At 37.2% G+C, this 23,483-nt stretch overlaps 1 protein-coding gene and 1 pseudogene across 1 annotated transcript; one reads left to right on the top strand and one right to left on the bottom strand.

Annotated features, from left to right (window-relative positions):
- Window positions 1-1,060: 1,060 nt before the first annotated feature.
- On the top strand, window positions 1,061-16,180 carry LOC100140029 (transmembrane protease serine 11B). Its single transcript, XM_010806181.4, is given in 14 exon segments — window positions 1,061-1,124; window positions 2,156-2,201; window positions 3,585-3,706; window positions 6,130-6,245; window positions 6,325-6,392; window positions 8,875-9,035; window positions 10,590-10,628; window positions 11,426-11,489; window positions 11,491-11,550; window positions 14,525-14,685; window positions 14,688-14,780; window positions 15,170-15,218; window positions 15,220-15,310; window positions 15,910-16,180. Coding segments are annotated over 14 exon segments (1,296 nt in total). The 3' UTR covers window positions 16,072-16,180.
- Window positions 16,181-19,670: 3,490 nt separating this feature from the next.
- On the bottom strand, window positions 19,671-21,104 carry LOC613882 (nucleosome assembly protein 1-like 1 pseudogene; annotated as a pseudogene).
- Window positions 21,105-23,483: the final 2,379 nt, after the last annotated feature.

Here is a 23,483-nt window from a genome sequence, read left to right as displayed (position 1 = left end):
CTCAAAGAAAAATAATGAAGAGAAGGGACTATACTGGGTGAAATTTAAAAGCTGTCTCAAAGAAAACTAATGAAGAGAAGGGGCTATACTGGGTGAGATTTATATACATATAGTTTCTTGCCAGAAACCACTGGCCAGTCCAGGTGAGGTAGAGGAGCTAAAAATTAAGCAGAAAACCACGGTATAACAGGCTGTAGGAGTCAGAACACAAAGACTGGGGCTGTAGCATAGCTGAAAAGTGAAATATGTGAAATAATGATCATAATGGCACCCCACTCCAGTACTCCTGCCTGGAAAATCCCATGGACGGAGGATCCTGGAACGCTGCAGTCCATGGGGTCGCTGAGGGTCGGACTTGACTGAACGACTTCACTTTCCCTTTTCACTTTCATGCATTGGAGAAGAAAATGGCAACCCACTCCAGTGTTCTTGCCTGGAGAATCCCAGGGACGGTGGAGCCTGGTGGGCTGCCGTCTATGAGGTCATACAGAGTCGGACACTACTGAAGTGACTTAGCAGCAGCAGCAGCAATGATCATTTTCACTGGTAATTAGGGAAATGAAGATGTAAACAACAATGAAATAGAATTCATTATATCAAAATGGTGGTGATATTAGTTATGTTAATATCAATACCTTGTGAAAAGTCTTTTGTCAGCAACTTCTACCTAATTACAGCTGGTTTCAGTTGAGGAGGAAGAATCCAGAATGATGAAACTGGTCAAACACAGAGTTAGAATTATCTCGATACACCAAAAAGCTATTTCTTAGGTGTACCTTTTAAGTGACCAGACAAAGATTAGGCTATTAGTTTTTTCTAAATAGCCAAGTCAAGGAAGCTTGTCATTCCCTGGATGACTCTTATCTTGAAACCATAGAAATATGACAGTTGTTGACACTAGTGAGACAAGTTTCACTTTATTTGTTCTCTTTATTTCACCCAGCCCATAAAAATGAACCAACCAACACTGAATGTAACACATAAACCTGGGAAACTCTGATCATCTTAAAAGCTCCACCAGAAAGCCCTTATTTTTATTACCACTATTATCATTGTCATCATGGTCAACATCATCACTATCTTTGTTGCTGACTCCACCATAATAACCAGAATACTATGTACAGGTAAATGGAATTTTATTTGGGAGATTAAGTCTATAAAAGCTAACAGGTTGCTACAGAGTAGCTTCTAGTTTTTTGTTCATTAGTTGCTTTTTATAATTTAGATTTTTATTTCTGGATCCATATTACTGTTTCTGATATCTAAAGGCCCTGTAAAGTCTCTGGGAAATTTTCAGAAATTTGGAAAATATTAATCAAATTTTAGCAAAATTTTATTTGCTATTTTAAAAATAATCATTCATAAGAATACCACTGGGACTTCCCTGGTGGTTCAGTGGTTAAGATTCCACATTTCTAGTGCAGGGGCATAGGTTTGATTGCTGGTCAAGGAACTAGGATATCACATGTTGCAAGGTGCAGCCAAAAAAAAAAAAAAAGGAATACTACCATTTTTATTCTCTAATGGTGTAACGAAAACCATGTTTTCTAATATGAATTTTTAAAGAAATATTTTAAAAACCTGAATGCCATTATAGATTTTTGAAATAATATACTTTACAACACAGACTCTAAATTAAACTGCAGGGGGCCCTCAAAACGTAATACATTTCCAAATAAGTTCCTTTCCAGACTCGGCTTTCCTAGAGTTCTGGAAGAAAGTTGGTGATGAAGGCTTTTTGACTTATTTGATCATTAATTATTAATACTTTCTTCCTTATTAATAAGCCTCTCCCTATGTGGCTCAGATGGTAAAGAATCCTCTTGCAATCCGGGAGACCTGGGTTCGATCGCTGAGTTGGGAAGATCCCCTTGAGATGAGAAAGGCTACCCACTCCAGTATTCTGGCCTAGAGAATTCCATGGACTGTATATAGTCCATGGGGTCACAAAGAGTTGGAAAAGACTGAACAACTTTAACGATGGGAAAAAAAAAAGTATCTTTATAAGATTTGGGGAATTTTGCATTGGAATTATGTTTTACACTCTTCACTATTTAACAGAACTCAGGTCCATCCAATTCAAGTGGTTGGAAATGAAGTTTTAGTAAATGAGAACTACAGTTTTTAAGGCTTTGTAATTTAACTGCTAATTCAGTGTCAGAATTTGTTATAACGAAGTCTGATTTAGGATATGATACTGGGTATGGGCTGTGGGAAATAAATTATTGTGAGATAAATGTTTTAAAATTGTGGATAGTGTAGTTACCGTCATTTTTAACATTATTATAATTTGATTAAGGTAAATAGTTGAATTATACCAGAATAGCAATGAGTTCTTCCTTGCAGTAGGTTCTGTCCAAAAGTGAGTCAGGTATAATTTAGTTTAGCATATGGAGTTGGTTAAATTTATTGAAGATTAATTTTTACCCTATTATCTTTGTTAAATGAGAGATTCATTCAAGAACTCAGATTTCTACCTTTAAAAAATTATGGCTAAAATATATACTTGATAGATGAGAGTAAATTATTTCATGAATGGACTTTTTTGGATATTTAGAACATGATTTTAATGATTTCAGCTGTTATTAAAAATAATAATCAATTTCAGAATGCAAACATCATACTAGAGGAGAGGTTGAATAAATCATAAACTGTGACATTTTATATATAAAAAATCTCAATTATTTATGATAGGAAGAAATTCACAGTTAAAGGGAAAAAGCAATACCAGTTCTATAGTCAACACTGTGTATTCTTTAGAATTTTCAAGAACATCTAAAAGGGATCTTCAAAGAAAAGCATTTTATACACTGTAGTATAGTGACTATTTTATATCGAAACCATGCCAGCTACTTTCTGTACTATGTACATAATTCAGGCTATATAGTGCTTGAGTCTCTCAAACTAGTATTCATGTCTCAGAGAGACTAAGCTACCAGCTTAAGTTACAATGGCTATTCCAAAACAAATTTGAGACTATCATAGTAAATTTTTCTACTTATTAGCAGACATATATTTTCAGATATTAATAAGGTTATAAATATATTGTTCACATTAATTATATGCTCCTTTTAAACTGTGATTTATCTAATATAAGAAATATTTTTCTATGAAAATTAGATTATACAAATGAACTTCAGTATAAAAGCACGTATGGAATGTAGGGAGTTTCTTTGAAGTGCTTTCACAATGTTGGCATAGGGTAGTGTTAATAAACAAGTCATCAAAAGAGATATAAGGAAGAGGTAGGATTAAGAATTGAGAACAGTACAGAGAGGAATTAAGACTGGGTGGAGTTGCACAGGAATTTTCCAGGCAAGAGTACTGGAGTGAGCATTAGGGTCTATCCTCCTTACACATTTGAGGCTTCTTGTTTTAAGCTAACACAAAGATATGATGCATAAACTATAAATTGTGTTGTATGAGTTGGAGGAGAGACAGGTAATTTTTTTTTTAGTTTAATTTTATTTTATTTTTAAACTTTACAATATTGTATTGACAGGTAAATTTAGAATATTTATCATCTGATTCAGCACAACACACAGCACATCATCTGATTCAAGTCACCTTTCTTCTTTTGGTAGACACACCAGCGTATCTTCTCAGAGAAGATCTTGGCCGTTATGGAGAACCATCCTTATTTTTCTTGGAGTTGTGGCAATTTGGGGATTAACTATTGGTCTCCTTGTCCATTTTCTGGCAGTTGGTCAGTATTGACTCTCATTTTCTTAAAAATTGACAAGAAACACAAGAATATTAAATTTCTTTATGGAAACTTTCTCATCAAATTACTATTTTATTTCAACTTAATTTTATGCTATTTGACACCAAAGTTTGCAATTTTTTTGAATCAGATGCCTCTTTGATCCAGTCTATAAGTTATATCAACAGCTATGGGAGTGTGGGCAAGATTGAAATGCTCAATACTGTGATGCCAGTATTCATTGTCAATAAAGGTGCTTGTAGAATAGGTTTGTAGCTAACTTGTATCTTTTGGTAAAAAATATACCTCAAACTTCAGAGATTCCCTACTCTTTTTGGTTCCTTCTGATATTGGTTATTAAGATCTACACACACAATTGTGTCTGACTATTTGCGAACCCATGGACTGTAGCCCTCCAGGCTCCTCTGCCTATGGGATGTTCCAGGCAAGAATATTGGAGTGGGTTCCCATTCCCTTCTCCATTGGATCTTCCCGACCAAGGGATCAAACCTGGGTTTCCTGTATTATAGGCAGATGCTTTACTGTCTGAGCCAATCCTTGTGCTCTGATATTGGTTGTTAAGATCCATTTGAAGAACTTCCCTGGTGGTCTAGTGATGAAGAATCTGCCTTGTAATGCAGGGGATGCATTTTGATCCCTGGTTAAGATCCCACATGCTGTGGAACAGCTAAGTCCGGGGCCAAAACTAATGAGCCCACATGCTCTGGAGCCCTTGTGCCACAACTAGAGCGTCTGCACCACGATGAAAGATCCCACATGAGGTAATGAAGATCTTATGTGCTGCAACTAAGACTTGATGCAGCAAATATATAAACAAACTTTTTTGAATGACGTAAGTGATAAGCAGCTGTGGATAATCCACTAATGGCTTTTCTAATAGTGGACAGTCAAGAGTGGTTAAATGGCTGAATGCTCATACTAACTTGATCTTATTTTTAATAACATTCATTAAGTTTACATCCAGAGAGCTTGTTTTATTTTTATCTTTCAGGAAAAGTAAACCCTGAAATTTGTATATCCATTTAATGTTTTTATTTTTTATTTTATTTTTTAACTTTAAAATATTGCAATGGTTTTGCCATATCTCAACATGAATCCACCACAGGTATAGGCATCTTTTCATGTGTTTGTTAGCCATCTGTATGTCTTCTTTGGAGAAATGTCTATTTAGTTCTTTGGCCCATTTTTTGACTGGGTCATTTATTTTTCTGGAATTGAGCTGTAGGAGTTGCTTGTATATTTTTGAGATTAGTTGTTTTTTAAAGAAACTTGTATATTTTTGAGATTAGTTGTTTTTGAAAGAAACTTGGCATGTGTTACTCCACTTGATCCTCACACTAATTATCTGAGCCTGGGAGGGCAGGTTTTACTACTGTCCCTACTTTCACATGCAGGAAACTGAGGCTCAGGAAAGTCAAGTGACTTCCTAGATATCACAAGCTGTTTAGTATAGTTGAGCACAAACCCACATCTTAATACTTTAAGTGTATGATTCTAACAATACTTTTTCATGATTTTCCTATTTTATTCCTCTGAAATATATCACCCTATGCAGTAATGCAATGTGGATATATTTTGCTTGATTCAGTGAAAATTTCAGTTCTTTTTCAACCTAGCCTCTTCTCCTTTGTTTTTACCCAACCATCTTAATATCAAATTTCAAAACTTATCCTTTGGAAGTATAGTGGATGCTCACAGTCTCTTGCCTACCTTGTCTATCCACCATGTCTCCATAGTCTGAATCTTTCTATCTACTTCTACCTCTACTCATTAAAAAATAACTTTATTCACATAGTTTCCTTATGGATAGCTCTCTGAGTTTTCCGAAGCAGGCTCCCGTGAAGAAGCCTTGTCAGTATGTTAGTGGGGACCAGTAGCTTAATTAGCTGGTCTTCCAAAATATGGTTTGCATTTTAACAAGTCCCTTTTTAAAAAGAAACAATGACTTAGTGGAAAGAAGTGATACAAAATGGAGCACTACAGTCATCCTGGCTTGAGCAGGAAGTGTGTAGGATGAGAATTTACTCTTGAGTTTCTTTACATGGTCAGCTATCTACCATTTCAGATTCAATGCTAGATAAGCTTATATTACCTAAATCTAAATTAGTTGAACTGGACTTCTTGAAATAAAATTAGACACTCAAACTTGGTTGTAAAATTTTTTGAAGCAATTTTGGAAGATGGGCTTACTCTAGGATTCTGGTTTACGAATTAATATTTATGAATTAATACAGTTTTTGTTAATACTGAGAGTAATCAGAGTTGGCTGAGGGCTAGGGGGATCTCTCATTCAAGTGGTGATAAGTTAATTTCCCAGTATTGATTATTAATTTTGAGATAAAGATATGGAGGGACTTGAGGTCAAGTTTATTTTAAAGTTTTTAAAGTATTTCTTTATTTCACAGAAAAGACTTACTATTACCAAGGTGATTTTTATATATCTGGAATCACATACAATGATAATTGTGAAAAAACGGTTTCACAGGCCAGCACAGATCTGAGCAAAGATACTGAGATTAAGGTAAGTCAGAAGTTTATTTATTTTATTATAAATTTGGTTAAAACATACATGGTAGCTTTTTTGTTTTTTCTCTTGACAGATATCTGATGCACTTCAAAATTCTAGTGTATACAAAGAATATATAAACTCAAAAGTCATCAAACTTCTGTAAGTAAAAATTCATTCAAGATCTTATGGAATGAGAAGTAGGTAATACATCACATACACCTCAGCTTTAAATAACATCAACAGCAAGAAACAGGGATAGAGGAAGAGAGAGAGAGAAGGAAGGAAGGGAGGAAAGAAGGGAAGAAAGAAGGTAAAAAGAGAGGGACTAAAGAGTTCCTCAGCCTTTGACTGTGTGGATCACAATAAACTGTGGAAAATTCTGAAAGAGATGGGAATCCCAGACCACCTGACCTGCCTCTTGAGAAATTTGTATGCAGGTCAGGAAGCAACAGTTAGAACTGGACATGGAACAACAGACTGGTTCCAAATAGGAAAAGGAGTTCGTCAAGGCTATATATTGTCACCCTGTTTATTTAACTTACATGCAAAGTACATCATGAGAAACACTGGACTGGAAGAAACACAAGCTGGAATCAAGATTGCCAGGAGAAATATCAATATAACCTCAGATACGCAGATGACACCACCCTTATGGCAGAAAGTGAAGAGGAACTAAAAAGCCTCTTGATGAAAGTGAAAGTGGAGAGTGAAAAAGTTGGCTTAAAGCTCAACATTCAGAAAACGAAGATCATGGCATCCGGTCCCATCACTTCATGGGAAATAGATGGGGAAACAGTGGAAACAGTGTCAGACTTTATTTTTCTGGGCTCCAAAATCACTACAGATGGTGACTGCAGCCAAATTAAAAGATGCTTACTCCTTAGAAGGAAAGTTATGACCCAACCTAGATAGCATATTCAAAAGCAGAGACATTACTTTGCCAACAAAGGTTCGTCTAGTCAAGGCTATGGTTTTTCCAGTGGTCATGTATGGATGTGGGAGTTGGATTGTGAAGAAGGCTGAGCACCGAAGAATTGATGCTTTTGAACTGTGGTGTTGGAGAAGACTCTTGAGAGTCCCTTGGACTGCAAGGAGATCCAACCAGTACATTCTGAAGGAGATCAGGCCTGGGATTTCTTTGGAAGGAATGATGCTAAAGCTGAAGCTCCAGTACTTTGGCCACCTCATGCGAAGAGTTGACTCATTGGAAAAGACTCTGATGCTGGGAGGGATTGGGGGCAGGAGGAGAAGGGGACGACAGAGGATGAGATGGCTGGATGGCATCACTGACTCTATGGACGTGAGTCTGAGTGAACTCTGGGAGTTGGTGATGGACAGGGAGGCCTGGCGTGCTGCGATTCATGGGGTCGCAAAGAGTCAGACACGACTGAGTGATTGATCTGATCTGAAAGAGTTCCCCATAAATTATAGCATCACTGTATTGAACAAATTTCTATTCAGGTAGGAAGTGTTCTGCTCAAATCTTTAATCTCTGTACTTGAAGGGGAATTATAAAGTTGTTGGTGGCAGTCAGTCCTAACTGACTTCTATGATAAAAGATAATTGTAACTCTATGCAAAACCAGAAGTTCTAGCTGATTGTTTTGCTACTGATACACTAAAATCATCTCTTTTTCCATTCATACTCATCTGGCCATATTTTTTCTAAAATAATCCTCTTTTGTTCTCTCTCATAATTGCCATCACTTTAATGATTGGAGAAAGTGAATCTTTTTAAGGTAACTTTTGTCTAAATATGTATTGTAAGTGCGCTTGGTGGTGGTGGGGGGATGAGGGATGTAGGAAGGCAGTGTCACAAAGCATAGGGAATGAGTGACACAGGGAGCACTTGTGAGTCTGAACTCCCTAAATAAAACAAAATGAAACAAAAAATCCAGCTAGCCAACCAATCAACCAACTAACCAACCAACCAATCTACTTTCTTACAGACAAGCAAAAATCTTCAAAGGGTCTTCAATTAATCATAATTATTTGAAAATAGAGTTGAAGTTTTTTTTTTAACAGTGCTTAATATGGATTTTTGTTTGAAAATCTTCCAAAATGAATTTATCTTATTTCCTGATTAATAAAAATTATGTACTGAATATGTAGATAATGGAGATTGTCTTCATGTTTTAGAGTTATCTTTCTGAACTTTATCATTGCATAGATCTATTGGGGTGGGCATATATAAGAATCTATAGGAAGAAGTTTAGTACTGGCTCCCAAATACATGCTAGAAGTTATCTTTTGAATACTTCCAGACCCTACATTTAAGTTCCCATTTATCTTTTTCTCTAAAATTAAGCTATTAGAAAATATCTATATAAGAACACTATTTTTTTTTCTACATTACAATAAAATCTCAAGCCAATTATTTGTTGGCCAGTAGTCAGTTTCTTACATGTGTTTGAAATATTCTGATTTCTAGTTTGTGGTTCACATCCTTTTTCATGAGTAATACCTTTTAACCAGTTAGGTTCTTAGGGACCATTACACTTTATATATACTGAGAAAATATCTGTATTATTTTTTAATATATGTAAAGGCAATATAATAATTAACATGTGGGAAATCTAATGTGTTCATGAAACATCTAAAAAAATCAGAAAACAGCACACTAGAATATTTGTTATTTCTAGTCCTGATTCCAGTGGTTCAAGTGTACAGTTACAGTTGACATTCAAGTTTCCTCCAGCAGAAAAGAATAGCATGAGGACTAAAATCAAGATTATCTTACATCAGAAGTTGAAGGACACCATGGCATCCTGGAATGCAGTTCCCACTTCCATTAAAGTTACAGGTATTTTACTTTTTTACATTATTTTCTACTACTTAAATACCAAGACTATTAAAAAAAAAAGGACTGAAAAAAAAATGAACCAAAATTTTTAGGAATTTTCTTAGGAAAAATTAGTTTTCCCAACTGTGGCACTCCTATAATTGAGGTGGTATTGGAAAGCGAAGTGTTATAGAATCTTTGTCTGAACAGTGATAGAAATAAGTGTTAAGCTACAGGCATGCTTGTGAGTTTGGAAGGGTTGGCTGTAATGGATGAAAAGGGGGTGAAAAATAATAACTGAAGTCATAGTCCTCCTTGTGCTGTGCTTAGTCACTCAGTCGAGTCTGACTCTTTGTGATGTCATGGACTGTTGCCTGCTGGGCTTCTCTGTCCATGGGGATTCTCCAAGCAAAAATACTCCAAGCTGCCAAGCCCTCCTCCATATGTTCCTCCTTACCTTCTACTTATGTCAGGCTCTCATTATAAGAAACAGACTTGGGGTTTTCTTGATCATTCAGTGTAAAGATTGCAGGAGTAAGGGTAAAGTTGAAGATTAGGGAATTCTCATTGCTTCTTGTGGGAGAATGGAAGTAATATTATTAAAGATAAAGTTTGCCTGGAATAATTCCTTAGAAAACAAGGGAAGAAAATGATAGGATTTTGTCCTAGTACAGAAAGTAATTATTCATAAATTTTTGATGATTTTTCAAAGATCTTGAAACTCTAAACTCCAATTATTAAAAAGTCTGTTAGGTGATAAGCTTATGTTTCCAGAGCCCAGTTTTGTGATTCTTCCAGACTGACAATTGATCCTAGTATCCTTGAAGGCTATAATGGTCACCAACTGCCTGTTACAGCTCCTTTGCTTCAATACAGTCCCTGTTACCAATGGGCCACTCATAAGAAGTGAGTTTGAGTTAGAGCTTTTGCAAAGAGCAAGATAATTCCTTTGTGCTTAGTCATTAGGAAAGAAGGTTGTACCAGTTATGGCCCCTCTGTCTCCTAGGAATGCAGGGTCAACACTTTCTGATGTGCCTTTTTTTTATGTTCTCTCTTTTCTTTCTCTCTAAGGTATCTTTCCAGTAGAAAATAGACTTAAATTTAAGTCAAATTCTCAAAATTTCACAATTCAGTCTAAGTAATGAGATGACTTCTAAAGAGCAGGGTATGCACAATAAAATGTAATTTTAATTGCTATTTTTCTTTAAAATATAGACAACTCTATTTCAAAGTAGTGAGAATTATCATAGGGAAAAAAATCCAAAGATTATGCTCAGTGCCTCTTTTAGTAAGAGTGTCAGCTTCTTATTTCTCTAAATGTTTTACTTCAACTGTTATAAAACTGAGAGCTTTGCTTTTTTATCTCCTTTTCCTTTTGCCTATACCACCTGGTAGAAATGTGGAGAGATGGCCAAAATTGAGCAAGTAGGAGTCAGAGGGGTTGATAAATAACACATGAACTAATTTTAATAGTCAAATGTTGGGTGTAACTGGGTTGAGAAATTTCGTCCTTTGGTTGAAAAGAATTGCTTGGTGATATTTTATTAACCTTATGTTTTTGTTTCTTAATTTCAGAAATCATCAAGAATAATGTTGAAATGCTTACCAACAAATGCTTCTAAACTGTAAGTTTAGAAATTTTATTATAAATTTAACACTTTCATAAATAGTTCCCCATCATCTTGCTACAAAGTTTCTAGAAGTACTTCATTTTGGAAACCTGTAGTAGTCTTTCAAAATTATTGGCGATGCCACATATCTATCTAGCGTTTCTTTTTGAAAAACACTGACTATTTGTAATGGGTTGTTCAAAAGTGTGAAGTGAGAATTATTTTCAAAAAATGGAATCACGAAGAATATCATGGCTGAATTAGTTTTTTTTTTTAGTGAAGGAAAAATGGAGGGTAATAAGAAAATGCAAAACTAGGCTATATAAAATGTGTTTATTATAAGTTAAAAAAAGTCTGTACTTTTTAAGCCAATTCTCTTTAGAGAATCATGTGGCCCACAGTTTGATACATCCGTGCATTCATTCATTCAGTGGATATTTATGGAGTATATGTTATCCACATGGGGCTTTACAGACAGCATTGTACATGCTATGTAAGACATTAATGAAGCAAAGTCTCCACCTTTAAAATTATGCAATCTACTTGGGGAGACTAGAATTATAATACAACAAAGGTCAACAGCTGAAAGATTCTTGAAATTGGAAAAGAGGAAGAGGAAAAGTAAAATCATCGAAACAAGGATGGAGTGCTACCATAAAAAAAGTACATTCTGGAAAAAAACAGCATTGGTTAGGAGATACAGGACAATCATTGAAGGATTTCAAGAACTGTTTTAAAATGTATTTCTTATACAGCATAATCAAAGTTACCTGCTCTTGTATAAATAAATCCTTTATTCAGGTTGTGGGAGAAGACTGACCAACAGTGTCACAGTAGGCAACCGAATTGTGAATGGGGAAAATGCCACTGTGGCCTCCACTGATCAGCAGCAGGTGGCTCCTCTCTGCAGCGCACTGCTTTGCTAGGTAAGTTTGAAACTCTGACTAAATGTAAGATTCTGGTTGCAGATCTATTTAGGAGGTCTGTGAAGGTTAACCTAAATGTGTGACATTCACCAAGACTACATGAAATTTACAAGTACCCTCATAATTCAAGGGCAGTGAAGACATTTAAGGGCTTCCTAGGTGACACTAAAGAACTTGCCTGTCAACACAGGAGACTCCAGTTCGATCCTTGCATCAGGAAGATCCCCTGGAGGATGGCATGGCAACCCACTCCAGTACTGTTGCCTGGAGAATCCCCATGGACAGAGGATCCTGGCAGGCTACAGTCCATAAGGTCGCAAAGAGTTGTACACAACTGAAGCAACTGAGCTCACACACATGCAAACAAAGGCATTTAAATGGGAGCAACTAAGGGAAAAGCAAATGGAAGCAATTAACATTTTCCAAATAAGGGCTTTTGCCTGATACTAAGTGCTTTATTTACATCATTTCATGTAATCATAACAATAATTCCATATGAAATGTGTCAGATCAGATCAGTCGCTCAGTAGTGTCTGACTCTTTGTGACCCCATGAATTGCAGCACGCCAGGCCTCCCTGTCCATCACCAACTCCCGGAGTCCACCCAGACTCACGTCCATCGAGTCAGTGATGCCATCCAGCCATCTCATCCTCTGTCATCCCCTTCTCCTCCTGCCCCCAATCCCTCCCAGCATCAGAGTCTTTTCCAATGAGTCAACTCTTCGCAGGAGGTGGCCAAAGGACTGGAGTTTCAGCTTTAGCATCATTCCTTCCAAAGAAATCCCAGGCCTGATCTCCTTCAGAATGTACTGGTTGGATCTCCTTGCAGTCCAAGGGACTCTCAAGAGTCTTCTCCAACACCACAGTTCGAAAGCATCAATTCTTCGGCGCTCAGCCTTCTTCACAGTCCAACTCTCACATCCATACATGACCACAGGAAAAACCATAGCCTTGACTAGACGAACCTTTGTTGACAAAGTAATGAAATGTATACTTGAAGCTATTTAAAGATGAGGAAATTGGGTTTAGAAATGGTGATACAACTTGACCAAGATCCTACCACTCTTAAACAGCAGGAACTGAGTGTGAAGTCAGGTATGTCTAAATCCAGTTACAAGGTGCTTATTCGTCTTCTGCTGTAGGGATTTACAATCTAGTTGAAGAAATTTAAATGTGATATATTAAAGGTATTATGCAGGTGGAGTGGTAAGTGTCACACGTACAACACAGATGTTAGTATGCTCTGTGGACACTTGATGAAGATAGAGAACATATTCTAACTGAGATATGCAGTTGCAAGTTTTGTTCCAGACTCTAAAGAGATAAAGTTTGTTGATTGGAGTAGATATATCAGAAAGAATAATGCATATTTTGAGTTGAAAAAATAGTCATCTTCAAATGTGTTGAGATGTAGAGACACAAGTCTTATTCTATGGACAGCAAACAAAAATAACTATTTGAAATAAAGAAGATTTTTAAATGGAAACGTTAGAAAATATGCTTAGAAAATATAGTTTTATTCATCAGGGACACCTCTAAATAACAAGATGCTTACTTACTAAAGAAACACAACTATTGAATGTGTGGAGTCACTGAAGTCTTCAGAATGGGAGAAGGATTCAAGAAGGTCACAGTTACACAAAGATCTTGAAATCTTAAAAAAAATGCACCTGACATTTTGAGGAAAGTGACAGTAATTAAATAGAATGTTAGGGCCTAAATTGAGAAAGAATCTCAGAGGAACTGGAGAATCTGGTCAAAAAATCTAAATTATAAGCCAAGATTCATTGACTTGGTACATATAGTGGAGTGACTGGTGAGAACAAGTTGCAATTTTTTTATGTGTGCAGACAGATGTCAAGAGCCCTGCCACAGGCTCATGGAGTCCAGCGTACATGGCAGTACATGTGATTCTGGACCCCATGCACTGAGGCTGCTCATGTGGTTGCTCCCCAACTCAAATGCATAGAAACCAGATGGGGCTGAAGTAGCAGGAGACATCAGCAACTGTTTAGGAGGATTTGTAGTGGGCTGGGAGTCGGACACTACTGAGCGACTTCACTTTCACTTTTCACTTTCATGCATTGGAGAAGGAAATGGCAACCCACTCCAGTGTTCTTGTCTGGAGAATCCCAGGGACGGGGGAGCTCCCGTCTATGGGGTCGCACAGAGTCGGACACGACTGAAGCGACTTCAGTCTCAGCAGCAGCAGCAACAGCTCCAATATGGGCTTCCCTGGTGGCTCAGAAGGTAAAGAATCTGCCTGCAATGCAGGAGACCGGGGTTTGATCCCTGGGTTGGAAAGATCCCCTGGAGAAGGAAATGACAATCCACACCAGTACTCTTGCCTGGAGAATTCCATGGATACAAGAGCCTGCTGGGTTACAGTCCACGGGGTTGCAAAGAGTCAGATATGACTGAGCAACTAACACACACACAACATCACCAATACAGGCTTCCCTGGTGGTTCAGATGGTGAAGAACCTGCCTGCAATGAAGGAGACATGGGTTCAATCCCTGGGTCAGAGAGGAGTCTGGTTGGACATGACTTGACAACTAAACAACAAACAAATCTACTAGTCCTTAGTTAGTAGTAGTTAAGTTGCTCAGTCGTGTCTGACTCTTTGCGACCCCATGGACTGTAGCCCACCAGGCTCCTCCGTCCATGGGATTCTCCAGGCAAGAATACTGGAGTGGATTGCCATTTCCTTCTCCAGGGGATCTTCCCTACCCAGGGACTGAACCCAGGTCTCCCGCATTCGAGGCAGACGCTTTAACCTCTGAGCCACGAGGGAAGCTGTTTTTATATGTCTGCAGCATTTATGACATCCCCACATCAAAGACATTTTTAAGATAATAATTTAAGTGCTTTATAGTACTGTTTGGGAAACATAGCTTAAAGTTATAAGATAACCACTGAGAATACCATTTTGACCCACAAATTGAGTGTATTTTAATTAAATTGTGCCTCCAGGAAAAATCATTCAGAAGATTGGACGGTTGACTTTGGAACTATAGTAAATAAACCGTATATGACACGGAAAGTTCAAAACATTATCATTCATGAAAATTTTAGTGGCCCTGGGATTCATGATGATATTGCTGTTGTACAGCTCGCTGAAGAAGTCTCTTTTACCATGTTCGTAAGATTTGTCTTCCTGAAGCCAAAATGAAACTCTCAGCAAATGACAGTGTTGTAGTTACAGGATGGGGAACACTTTATATGAATGGTAAGTTTATGTGAATGATAAGTCTTTCTGTAAATATGTAATAGCTTCATAGGAATAATTATTTAATCAATCACTCACTCTTTCATGCAATTAACCAATTCATTAAAAAAAAAAAAAAAAAAAAAAACCTGAAAAGAAAATGAAGTGATGGGACCAAAAAAGCATGGCATTGTCTTCAGTTTCTGAAATATCTCCAGGAATACAAACTGGAAAATTTGGAATTTCTGTGTGAGGCAGCCAGCTATAATAAACATTAGAAAGAAATCAGTCTAGCCTGGGACTTGTCTGCCTCTTGGTGACCAAAAGGATCTGCTTTATTCTACAAATTGTTCTTTGTTTTAACAAACAAGGTTAAGATCTCCATAATATGCAGAATTTGTTGCCCTTAGGTCTTCTTCCAGTGATACTTCAGCAGGCCTTTTTGAAGATTATTGATAACAGTTTGCAATGCTCCATATGCATTATCTGGCTTGGTGACTGATACAATGCTATGTGCTGGATTTATGTCAGGAGAAGTAGATGCCTGTCAGGTACTTTTAGATACATTATCAAATCATTTTTCCCAAGTACTAATTCATTGGAAGTTTTTACCACTTTTTTTTTTTTTTTTTTGTCTTAATGATTTTCACAGAGTAGCTTCTTATTTCAATCCACCTAACAAATATTTATTCATCTCATTAATGTACCAGACCCCAGCTAAGAAGCTGGAAATGCAGTGGTGAACACAACTCTGCTCTCAGGAAGTTTTCAGTCTAGGAATCCATAGTTACAAGGTAATAAAATAAATTTGGCCCTATTTTCTGGGCAACCTGCAGACCTAGGAGGCTGCCTCTTCCTTATCCAGAGATGCCACTTGCACATGTCATCCATTCCACAGAGGCTTCATCATGGAGTCACTTTTGCCATTGTTAAGGTCAACTTCTAGTCTTCCCAGCCCAATCCAATCCCATTGTAGGCACTGTGTTCTGGTTTGTAATTGCCCTGGGTTTTGAAGAAACTCAGTAGTTCCACAGTTCTAAGCCCAAAGAGCATGAATTGTCTGCACTGCCTAGAGCCTATTGAAAACTCCAGAGGAGAGACAGAAATGTTTCAGGACAAGAAACATTTTTTTTTTCTTGTTTTCTTCTAGAATGATTCTGGTGGACCACTAGCTTACTCCAACTCTAGGAACATCTGGCACCTTGTTCGAATAGTAAGCGCGGGAGAAGGGTGTGGTAAAAAGAATAAACCAGGTGTCTACACTCGAGTGACTGCTTATCATGACTGGATTACCTCCAAGACAGGACTCTGAAAGAGAAGTAACTTTGGAACATAACAGAAAGACAACTATAGGATATTCTTATCCATTTTCTCAAAGTATTTTTCTTTTTATTGTTGATACAACAATTATTTTCTTACATACAAATGAATGAAGGTCTTGATTAATGTTTTATCTAAAACACTATCCATTCATTCATTTATTTATTTAACTAATATAGGAAGCAGAAAGAAAAGAAGGAAGATCAAAATATTTTTATTAATACCCTAGTTCTGATTTACCTTGCTATTAAATTAGAAATATACTTTATTTTTCAGAGTTTAAAAAAATTCACATTTTGTTAGAATGAGAACAAGTATGCTAGATATACCAAATAAATTATTTTGCATTCTATTTATTACAAATTCATTTTGTTAAGCTGGACTATATAAGACAAATAATGGACATTCACATTTTATTTATATTTGAGATAGTTTTTATAATCTTGTAAAATCTTATAATCTTGGAATGGAGAAGGGATATCAGAAGTTCAGCTAGACCAAGTCTCTTCATTCATAGAGTGAGGAACGCTAAGAGGAACAATTACTTGCTTAAAGTCATTCTGCAGCCTTTGATAGGCTCTCAGTTCAGTTCAGTTCAGTTCAGTCGCTCAGTCATGTCCGACTCTTTGCGACCCCATGAATCGCAGCACACCAGGACTCCCTGTCCATCACCAACTCCTGGAGTTCAGTCAAACTCACGTCCATCGAGTCGGTGATGCCATCCAGCCATCTCATCCTCTGTCGTCCCCTTCTCCTCCTGCCCCCAATCCCTCCCAGCATCAGTTTTTTGCAATGAATCAACTCTTCTCTGGATCATCGAAAAAGCAAGAGAGTTCCAGAAAAACATCTATTTCTGCTTTATTGACTATGCCAAAGCCTTTGACTTTGTGGATCACAATAAACTGTGGAAAATTCTTCAAGAGATGGGAATATCAGACCACCTGACCTGCCTCTTGAGAAACCTATATGCAGGTCAGGAGGCAACAGTTAGAACTGGACATGGAACAACAGACTGGTTCCAAATAGGAAAAGGAGTACATCAAGGCTGTATACTGCTGGGCTGGAAGAAGCACAAGCTGGAATCAAGATTGCCGGGAGAAATATCAATAACCTCAGATATGCAGATGACACCACCCTTATGGCAGAAAGTAAAGAGGAACTAAAAAGCCCTTTGATGAAAGTGAAAGAGGAGAGTGAAAAAGTTGGCTTAAAGCTCAACATTCAGAAAACGAAGATCATGGCATCCGGTCCCATCACTTCATGGGAAATAGATGGGGAAACATTGTCAGACTTTATTTTTTGGGGCTCCAAAATCACTGCAGATGGTGACTGCAGCCATGAAATTAAAAGACGCTTACTCCTTGTTAAAGTTATGACCAACATAGATAGCATATTCAAAAGCAGAGACATTACTTTGCCAACAAAGGTCCGTCTAGTCAAGGCTGTGGTTTTTCCTGTGGTCATGTATGGATGTGAGGGTTTGACTGTGAAGAAAGCCGAGCACTGAAGAATTGATGCTTTTGAACTGTGGTGTTGGAGAAGACTCTTGAGAGTCCCTTGGACTGCAAGGAGATCCAACCAGTCCATTCTGAAGGAGATCAGCCCTGGGATTTCTTTGGAAGGAATGATGCTAAAGATGAAACTCCAGTACTTTGCCCACCTCATGCAAAGAGTTAATAGGCTCTAACCCTCACATAAATTTTCCCTCGATATAATTTAAATTCAAAATAAGTCGAGAATTTTAAAATGACTTAAAGTTGTAATTATTTATATATTTTCTTCATGTCCTTCTTTTGTCATTTGTTTTCATTCTCTTACAGCAAAAATAATGTGAGGTGCTCGAGGGAAGAGGATAGTATGGCATATTACAGTAGCTCTCTTGACAGTACATGTGCAGTACACAGAGGGCTGACTTTGTAATCTCTGTGAATAATTTACCCTTTATAATTTCCTAAAAATAAAAATGTAGCTTAAAATTTCAAAAAAACAGCTAAAATAAACTAAAAACTTCTCTTCCTTCAACTGTTTTTGACATTACTTTTGCTTTTTTTTTTTTATTGTAAATTGTGACTCAAATGACAAGCACAGTGATGTGAAGTCAATCCATAACCAAGTATGACAAGATGGTGCTTTTTTCTTCCTCACTCTTTACTCGGGACGATCACACATATTTATTGAATACCCAGTGTGTTTCAGGAAATATCCGGTATGGACACAGTATCATCTTTCAAGGATGCTGCATTTAGAGGATAAAGATAGGCAGTAAAGACATAAGATAATCTCAATAAGTGTTACAAAGGAAAAAAAGTGATATGATAGAAAATAATAGGGCTGATGAGATGTACTTGAGATTGGGCCGTCTAAGCAACTTTTTCAGAATAGTATCCTCAAGATTGCCTGGAGAAATATCAAAAACCTCAGATATGCAGATGATACCACTTTAACAGCAGAAAGTGAAGAGGAAATAAAGAGCCTCTTGATGAAGGTGAAAGAGGAGAGTAAAAAGCTGGCTTAAAACTCAGTATTAAATAACCAAGATCATGGCATCCGGTCCCACCACTTCATGCCAAATAGGGAAAATGTGGAGGCAGTAACAGATTTCCTCTTCTTGGACTCTGAGATCACTGTGGATGGTGACAGCAGCCATAAAATTAGAATATGATGGCTTCTTGGCAGGAAAGCTAGGACAAGCCTAGACAGTGTATTAAGAAGCAAAGATATCACTTTGCTGACAAAGGTCCATGTAGTTGAGGCTATGTCTTTCCAGGAGTCATGTACTGATGTGACAGCTGGACTGTAAAGAAAGCAGAGCACCAAAGAATTGATGCTTTCAAACTGTGGTGATGGATAAAACTATTGAGAGTCACTTGGACAGCAAGATCAAACCAATCTTAAAGGAAATCAACCCTGAATACACATCGGGAGGGCTGATGCTGAAGACCCAATACTTTGGCCACCTGATGCAAAGAGATGACTCATTGGGAAAGACCCTCATGGTGAGAAGGATTGAGGACAAGAGGAGAAGGGGGTGACATAGGATGAGATGGTTAGATGGCATCACCAATTCAATGGACATGACCTTGGGAGAACCCCAGGAGATGGTGAGGGACAGGAAAGCCTGGCATGCTGCAGTCCATGGGATTGCAAACAGTCAGACATAACTTTGCGACTGAACAATAACAACACATAGAAAGCTACTGCTTGGTCCTTCCTGAATCTACATTCAGTGATGTCATGTGAGTAGCTTGAAACTGATCATGGTGTATTTAGACCTTGAAAATTGATCAGTGCTACAAGTTGGCTCCTAGTCCCTATCCCTGAGTCGTTAAGTATTTACCAGCACACCACTGAATGTAACTATGTTTTACTCATTTGCACTTTTAAAAGAAATCTTCACCAAATGATGGGCTTCTCTGGTGGCTCAGATGGTAAAGAATCTGCCTGTAATGTGGGAGACCCGGGTTCAGTTTCTGGGTCAGGAAGATCCCCTGGAGAAGGTAATGATGCAACTTGAGCATGATTTCTATTCCAGGACATTACAAACTAGCTTTCTGACCATTGTGTCAGATATTTTGTTTTTTTGTTTTTTTTTTTATATGACATTTTTATTTTAGGATGCAAAAACAAAAATGAGCAAACAAACAAACAACAAAAACTTGAAATAGGCTTGTCAAATGATGTAAATTCATCCTTTCCATGGAAGCAGAAGGTAGATCAGTGCAGGTTATCCTCAGGCCTCATACATCCTGCTTCACTGCTGCTTGCACTCTGCTGGGTTTTGATCCTTCTTTGGGTCATAGTCTGGATCATTTTCCTCATCTCCTTCTTCTTCCCCTTCCTCATCCGCTTCTTCACCTTCTTCATCATAATCATCGTCATCGTCTTCAATAGCTTCTCCAGTAAAGTATAACACTGATCTTGGGATTATACGCTCACGTAAAAAGTGACCAATTTCAAAGTCTGCAGCGAGGATAGCTTCAGAATCATCATCCAGATCTCCACTCTCAGGAACTTCAGGAGGGGCAAAAAAATTAAAGAAAGAGTCATTAGAAACTGTTTTGGTCACAGTACGAACTGTCCCACGTCCCTTGTGTTTCTGCTTCTTCTTAATCGTTTTCAAAGTGACATTCTTCCCTTTTTTCCAATCTATCTGGCATCCTGTACAACCCATAATTTCTGGTCCATCAAAAGAAAAGGGATCAGAATCATCTGGTTCTGACCTCATCCTATATGTCTTTGTCAACACTTCATTTGTGAAATATTCATTGGGTTCAAAGTGAAATTCTAAGACAAAACTCATAGGCTGACCAGCATCTGAGAAGTTCACTTTAATATCTTTCAAGTGCTTCAGAATAGGCTCATCATGTTCCTGAACCATATCACTGAGCAAGTCAACATTCTTAAAAATGGTCAACCAAAACTCAGGAATTCCCTTGGGATCTTCTTTTTCTTCATCCTTTTTCTCATCTTCAACCTTGGCCTTTTCTTTTAGCTCCTCCGAAATTTCATCTTCCTCATCTGGTTTCCATTCACACTCTTCTTCTGTAGGTTCATAAATGGCATTAATGATCTCAAATCGCTTATCAAACAGAGGCTGATAAAGAACAGCATACTTTCTTTCAAGATCATGAACTTCCTCATAGAATTTGGCTTCTATCTGTGCACATTTAACTTGAAGGTTTTTGAGAGCATTCACTCGTCTTTTAACTACCCTAGGCAAGCTTTCAATGTATCCTGTTGGTGTTTCTACCAGACCATCAAGTCTTTCTTGAAGGGCTGCAAGAATCTGAGGATTTTGCATCATCTGAACAGTCAGCTGACGCGCTTTGATTTTTGTTTCTTCACCAGTTTCTTCTTCTTCTACTTCTTCAACATCATCCAAATCTTGATCAAGTTCAGACTGTTCTTTGTTGTCGATGTCTGCCATGTTGTACAAATGCCAAATATCGGTGGGGAGCGCGGGGAGCCGAGCGGCCCGAGCTGCGCAGGCAGTGACTCAGGGCGGCGGCGGGAGGAGCAGGAGCCAGATATTTTGTTAAATGCCTGAAGGAATGCCTGCTTAGCACTTGAGGTACATAAGTTGTTACTAATTTTCATTTTTCATGATTTCAATGTAAGGAAGTTTTAGAAACTATTTTTGAGACATTTCATAAAGGTATGTCAAGCACATTTCAGATTTGCAGTTTACAGTGGTTAATTAAAGGATTACAAAAAAATCATATGTTTTTATGTTTTACAAAAAGATCATATGATAACAAAAAATCAATATTTCATAAAAGATTGTTTTCTTTATAATTATTATAATTCTTTGTGAAAATAAAATAATTCTATTGTACTTTCTTACATTGTTTCCTCAATAAATTTAGTCTCAATTCACACACGTGGTTGAATAAACAAAACTTCATTTTAATTAAACATAGGAGTATACAAGAATTCCATTAAATAACTATCTTTGGTTTCATATGTTTATACCATACATCATATTTATATCATCTATCAAAAAAAAGATTCAACAAAGCAGAAATCACTGGCCAGAGTAATGAGAGTCTGTCTCCAAATTTTCCTTCCCAGTCATTTGATGAAAGAGAAGGGATTAAAGGGCATCAAACTAAGCCATGATCAGAGCAGGGATAAAGTCTGTTATGAGGAAGTCTAGGAGAATTTCTTTGTTCTGCTTAAAATCTACTCCACCCCTGGACTCATCACCCTTGCAGAATAAAACCTAAACTCTTTATTATGACTTGCAAATCCATAAAAATCTTGACACTCTTCCTACTCATTAGTCAGGACACATTTTGGGAGTTCCCCTCTTACCAGGAAGCCTTTTCTGGCATCCCTAGTCTGGTGTTCCAGATTGCCCCAGCCATACACCTGTTACTATGCTTTCTACAAAATGGAAACATCTAGTTTTGCATCTGAGTATCCTACTAGACAGTTTCTCAAGAGCTCTTTTCTGTCTCTGTGTTCTTGAACCGGTGTCTGGTTCAATGGAAGTAATAATCCCATCCAATTGAATAACACTGAAATGTACTATTAGGATCTAGCTGCTGTACGCAGCTCTGTGCTTTCTCACATTGTGCCCTTGTATTTAACCTGTGCTCTAATTTTGCTACTACTTCAGATTTCTGAAACATGCTATTCTGGGCCTTTCAAATGCTGTGCTCCTTCTTTAGAATATCCTCCTCTGACATTTTTCTCCTGGTAACTGTACTTTAAAAATTAGTTCACACCTTTGTGAGACTTATCAACTTTTTTTTTAGTCCATGCTGCACAGCTTGGCATACGAGCTCTTAGTTCCCCGATCAAGGATTGAACCTAGCCTCTCATTAGTCAAAGTGTGGATTCCTAACCATTAGACCACCAGGGATTCCCAATCCACTGTGTTCTTATGGATTTTGTGCTTATTGTCATCTCATCCTGGAAAGTTCTACAAAGCCAACAAATATTAATACAATTTATTTTTAGCCAATATTAATTTGGCCCTAACTCCCTACATTTTATTTACTAATTCCTCTTTTTATCCTCTACTCAGATTCATATCAAAGACAAACTTGTATTTCATTTCAACAAGTATATTTAAAAATTGTTTAATTATACAAGCAAGCAACATATTAACACATTATTCTTGTGAAAATAATAAATTCATTACAGATCAAGATAAAGTTTCTTTAGTTATCATTTTCAATTCTTGTCTTTTTCCTTCTCCTTGGAAGTAATCATTTTGGAATCCTTCTCAATATTTTTAATATATTTACCTTTTTATAAATAAATATGTGAATTTCATTAACTTCCATTAAAGATGTAAATATTCTTTTCTTTTAATTATTTCTGTTATTGTATCAAATTGTGATTCTACATCTCATGTTTTTACTCAATAATTTTTCTTAAATTTTTTTCTATACAGATTTACAACTCTATCAGTCAGAGTTCAGAGTAGAAAAATCATTTTATTTATTTATTTTAGAAAAGACATTTTAAACAGAAAGCAATTTGAAATACGAAATCATGTATTTCAAAAGTTATTAGAAGGGCTGGTGTGAAGGCCCCAGGCTGAATTTCAAGGATGACCAATAGAACCATAGAGAACTGATGCCCTGAAGAGATAGCCACTGGCAGTATTGAATTCAATAGCTAAGATTTAGGGATCAGAAAGACACTAGCAGCAATGATACTACTACTACAGCCTCCTGACACCCATAAGCTGGTCTGGTCTTTGCCTACTCTCAAATTGTTTCTTAGATCCTAGGAAGCTGGAGAATAGAAAGTAGAATGCTGCTGCAAGAAACAGAATATCCCCATGACCTTTTATTAACATAAATCCCAAGACAGCCTCATTTTTTGCCTTAAAAGGCATCTGACTTGCTTCTCCCTTTCAAGTTTCATACAAGTGCATCTAGCTGGCAG

Source organism: Bos taurus, chromosome 6 (assembly GCF_002263795.3).
Source record: "Bos taurus isolate L1 Dominette 01449 registration number 42190680 breed Hereford chromosome 6, ARS-UCD2.0, whole genome shotgun sequence".
In the NCBI taxonomy this organism is placed as follows: Eukaryota; Metazoa; Chordata; class Mammalia; order Artiodactyla; family Bovidae; genus Bos; species Bos taurus.
Note: the sequence above shows the minus strand (reverse complement) of the source record. Positions and strands in the feature narration are given on the sequence as shown.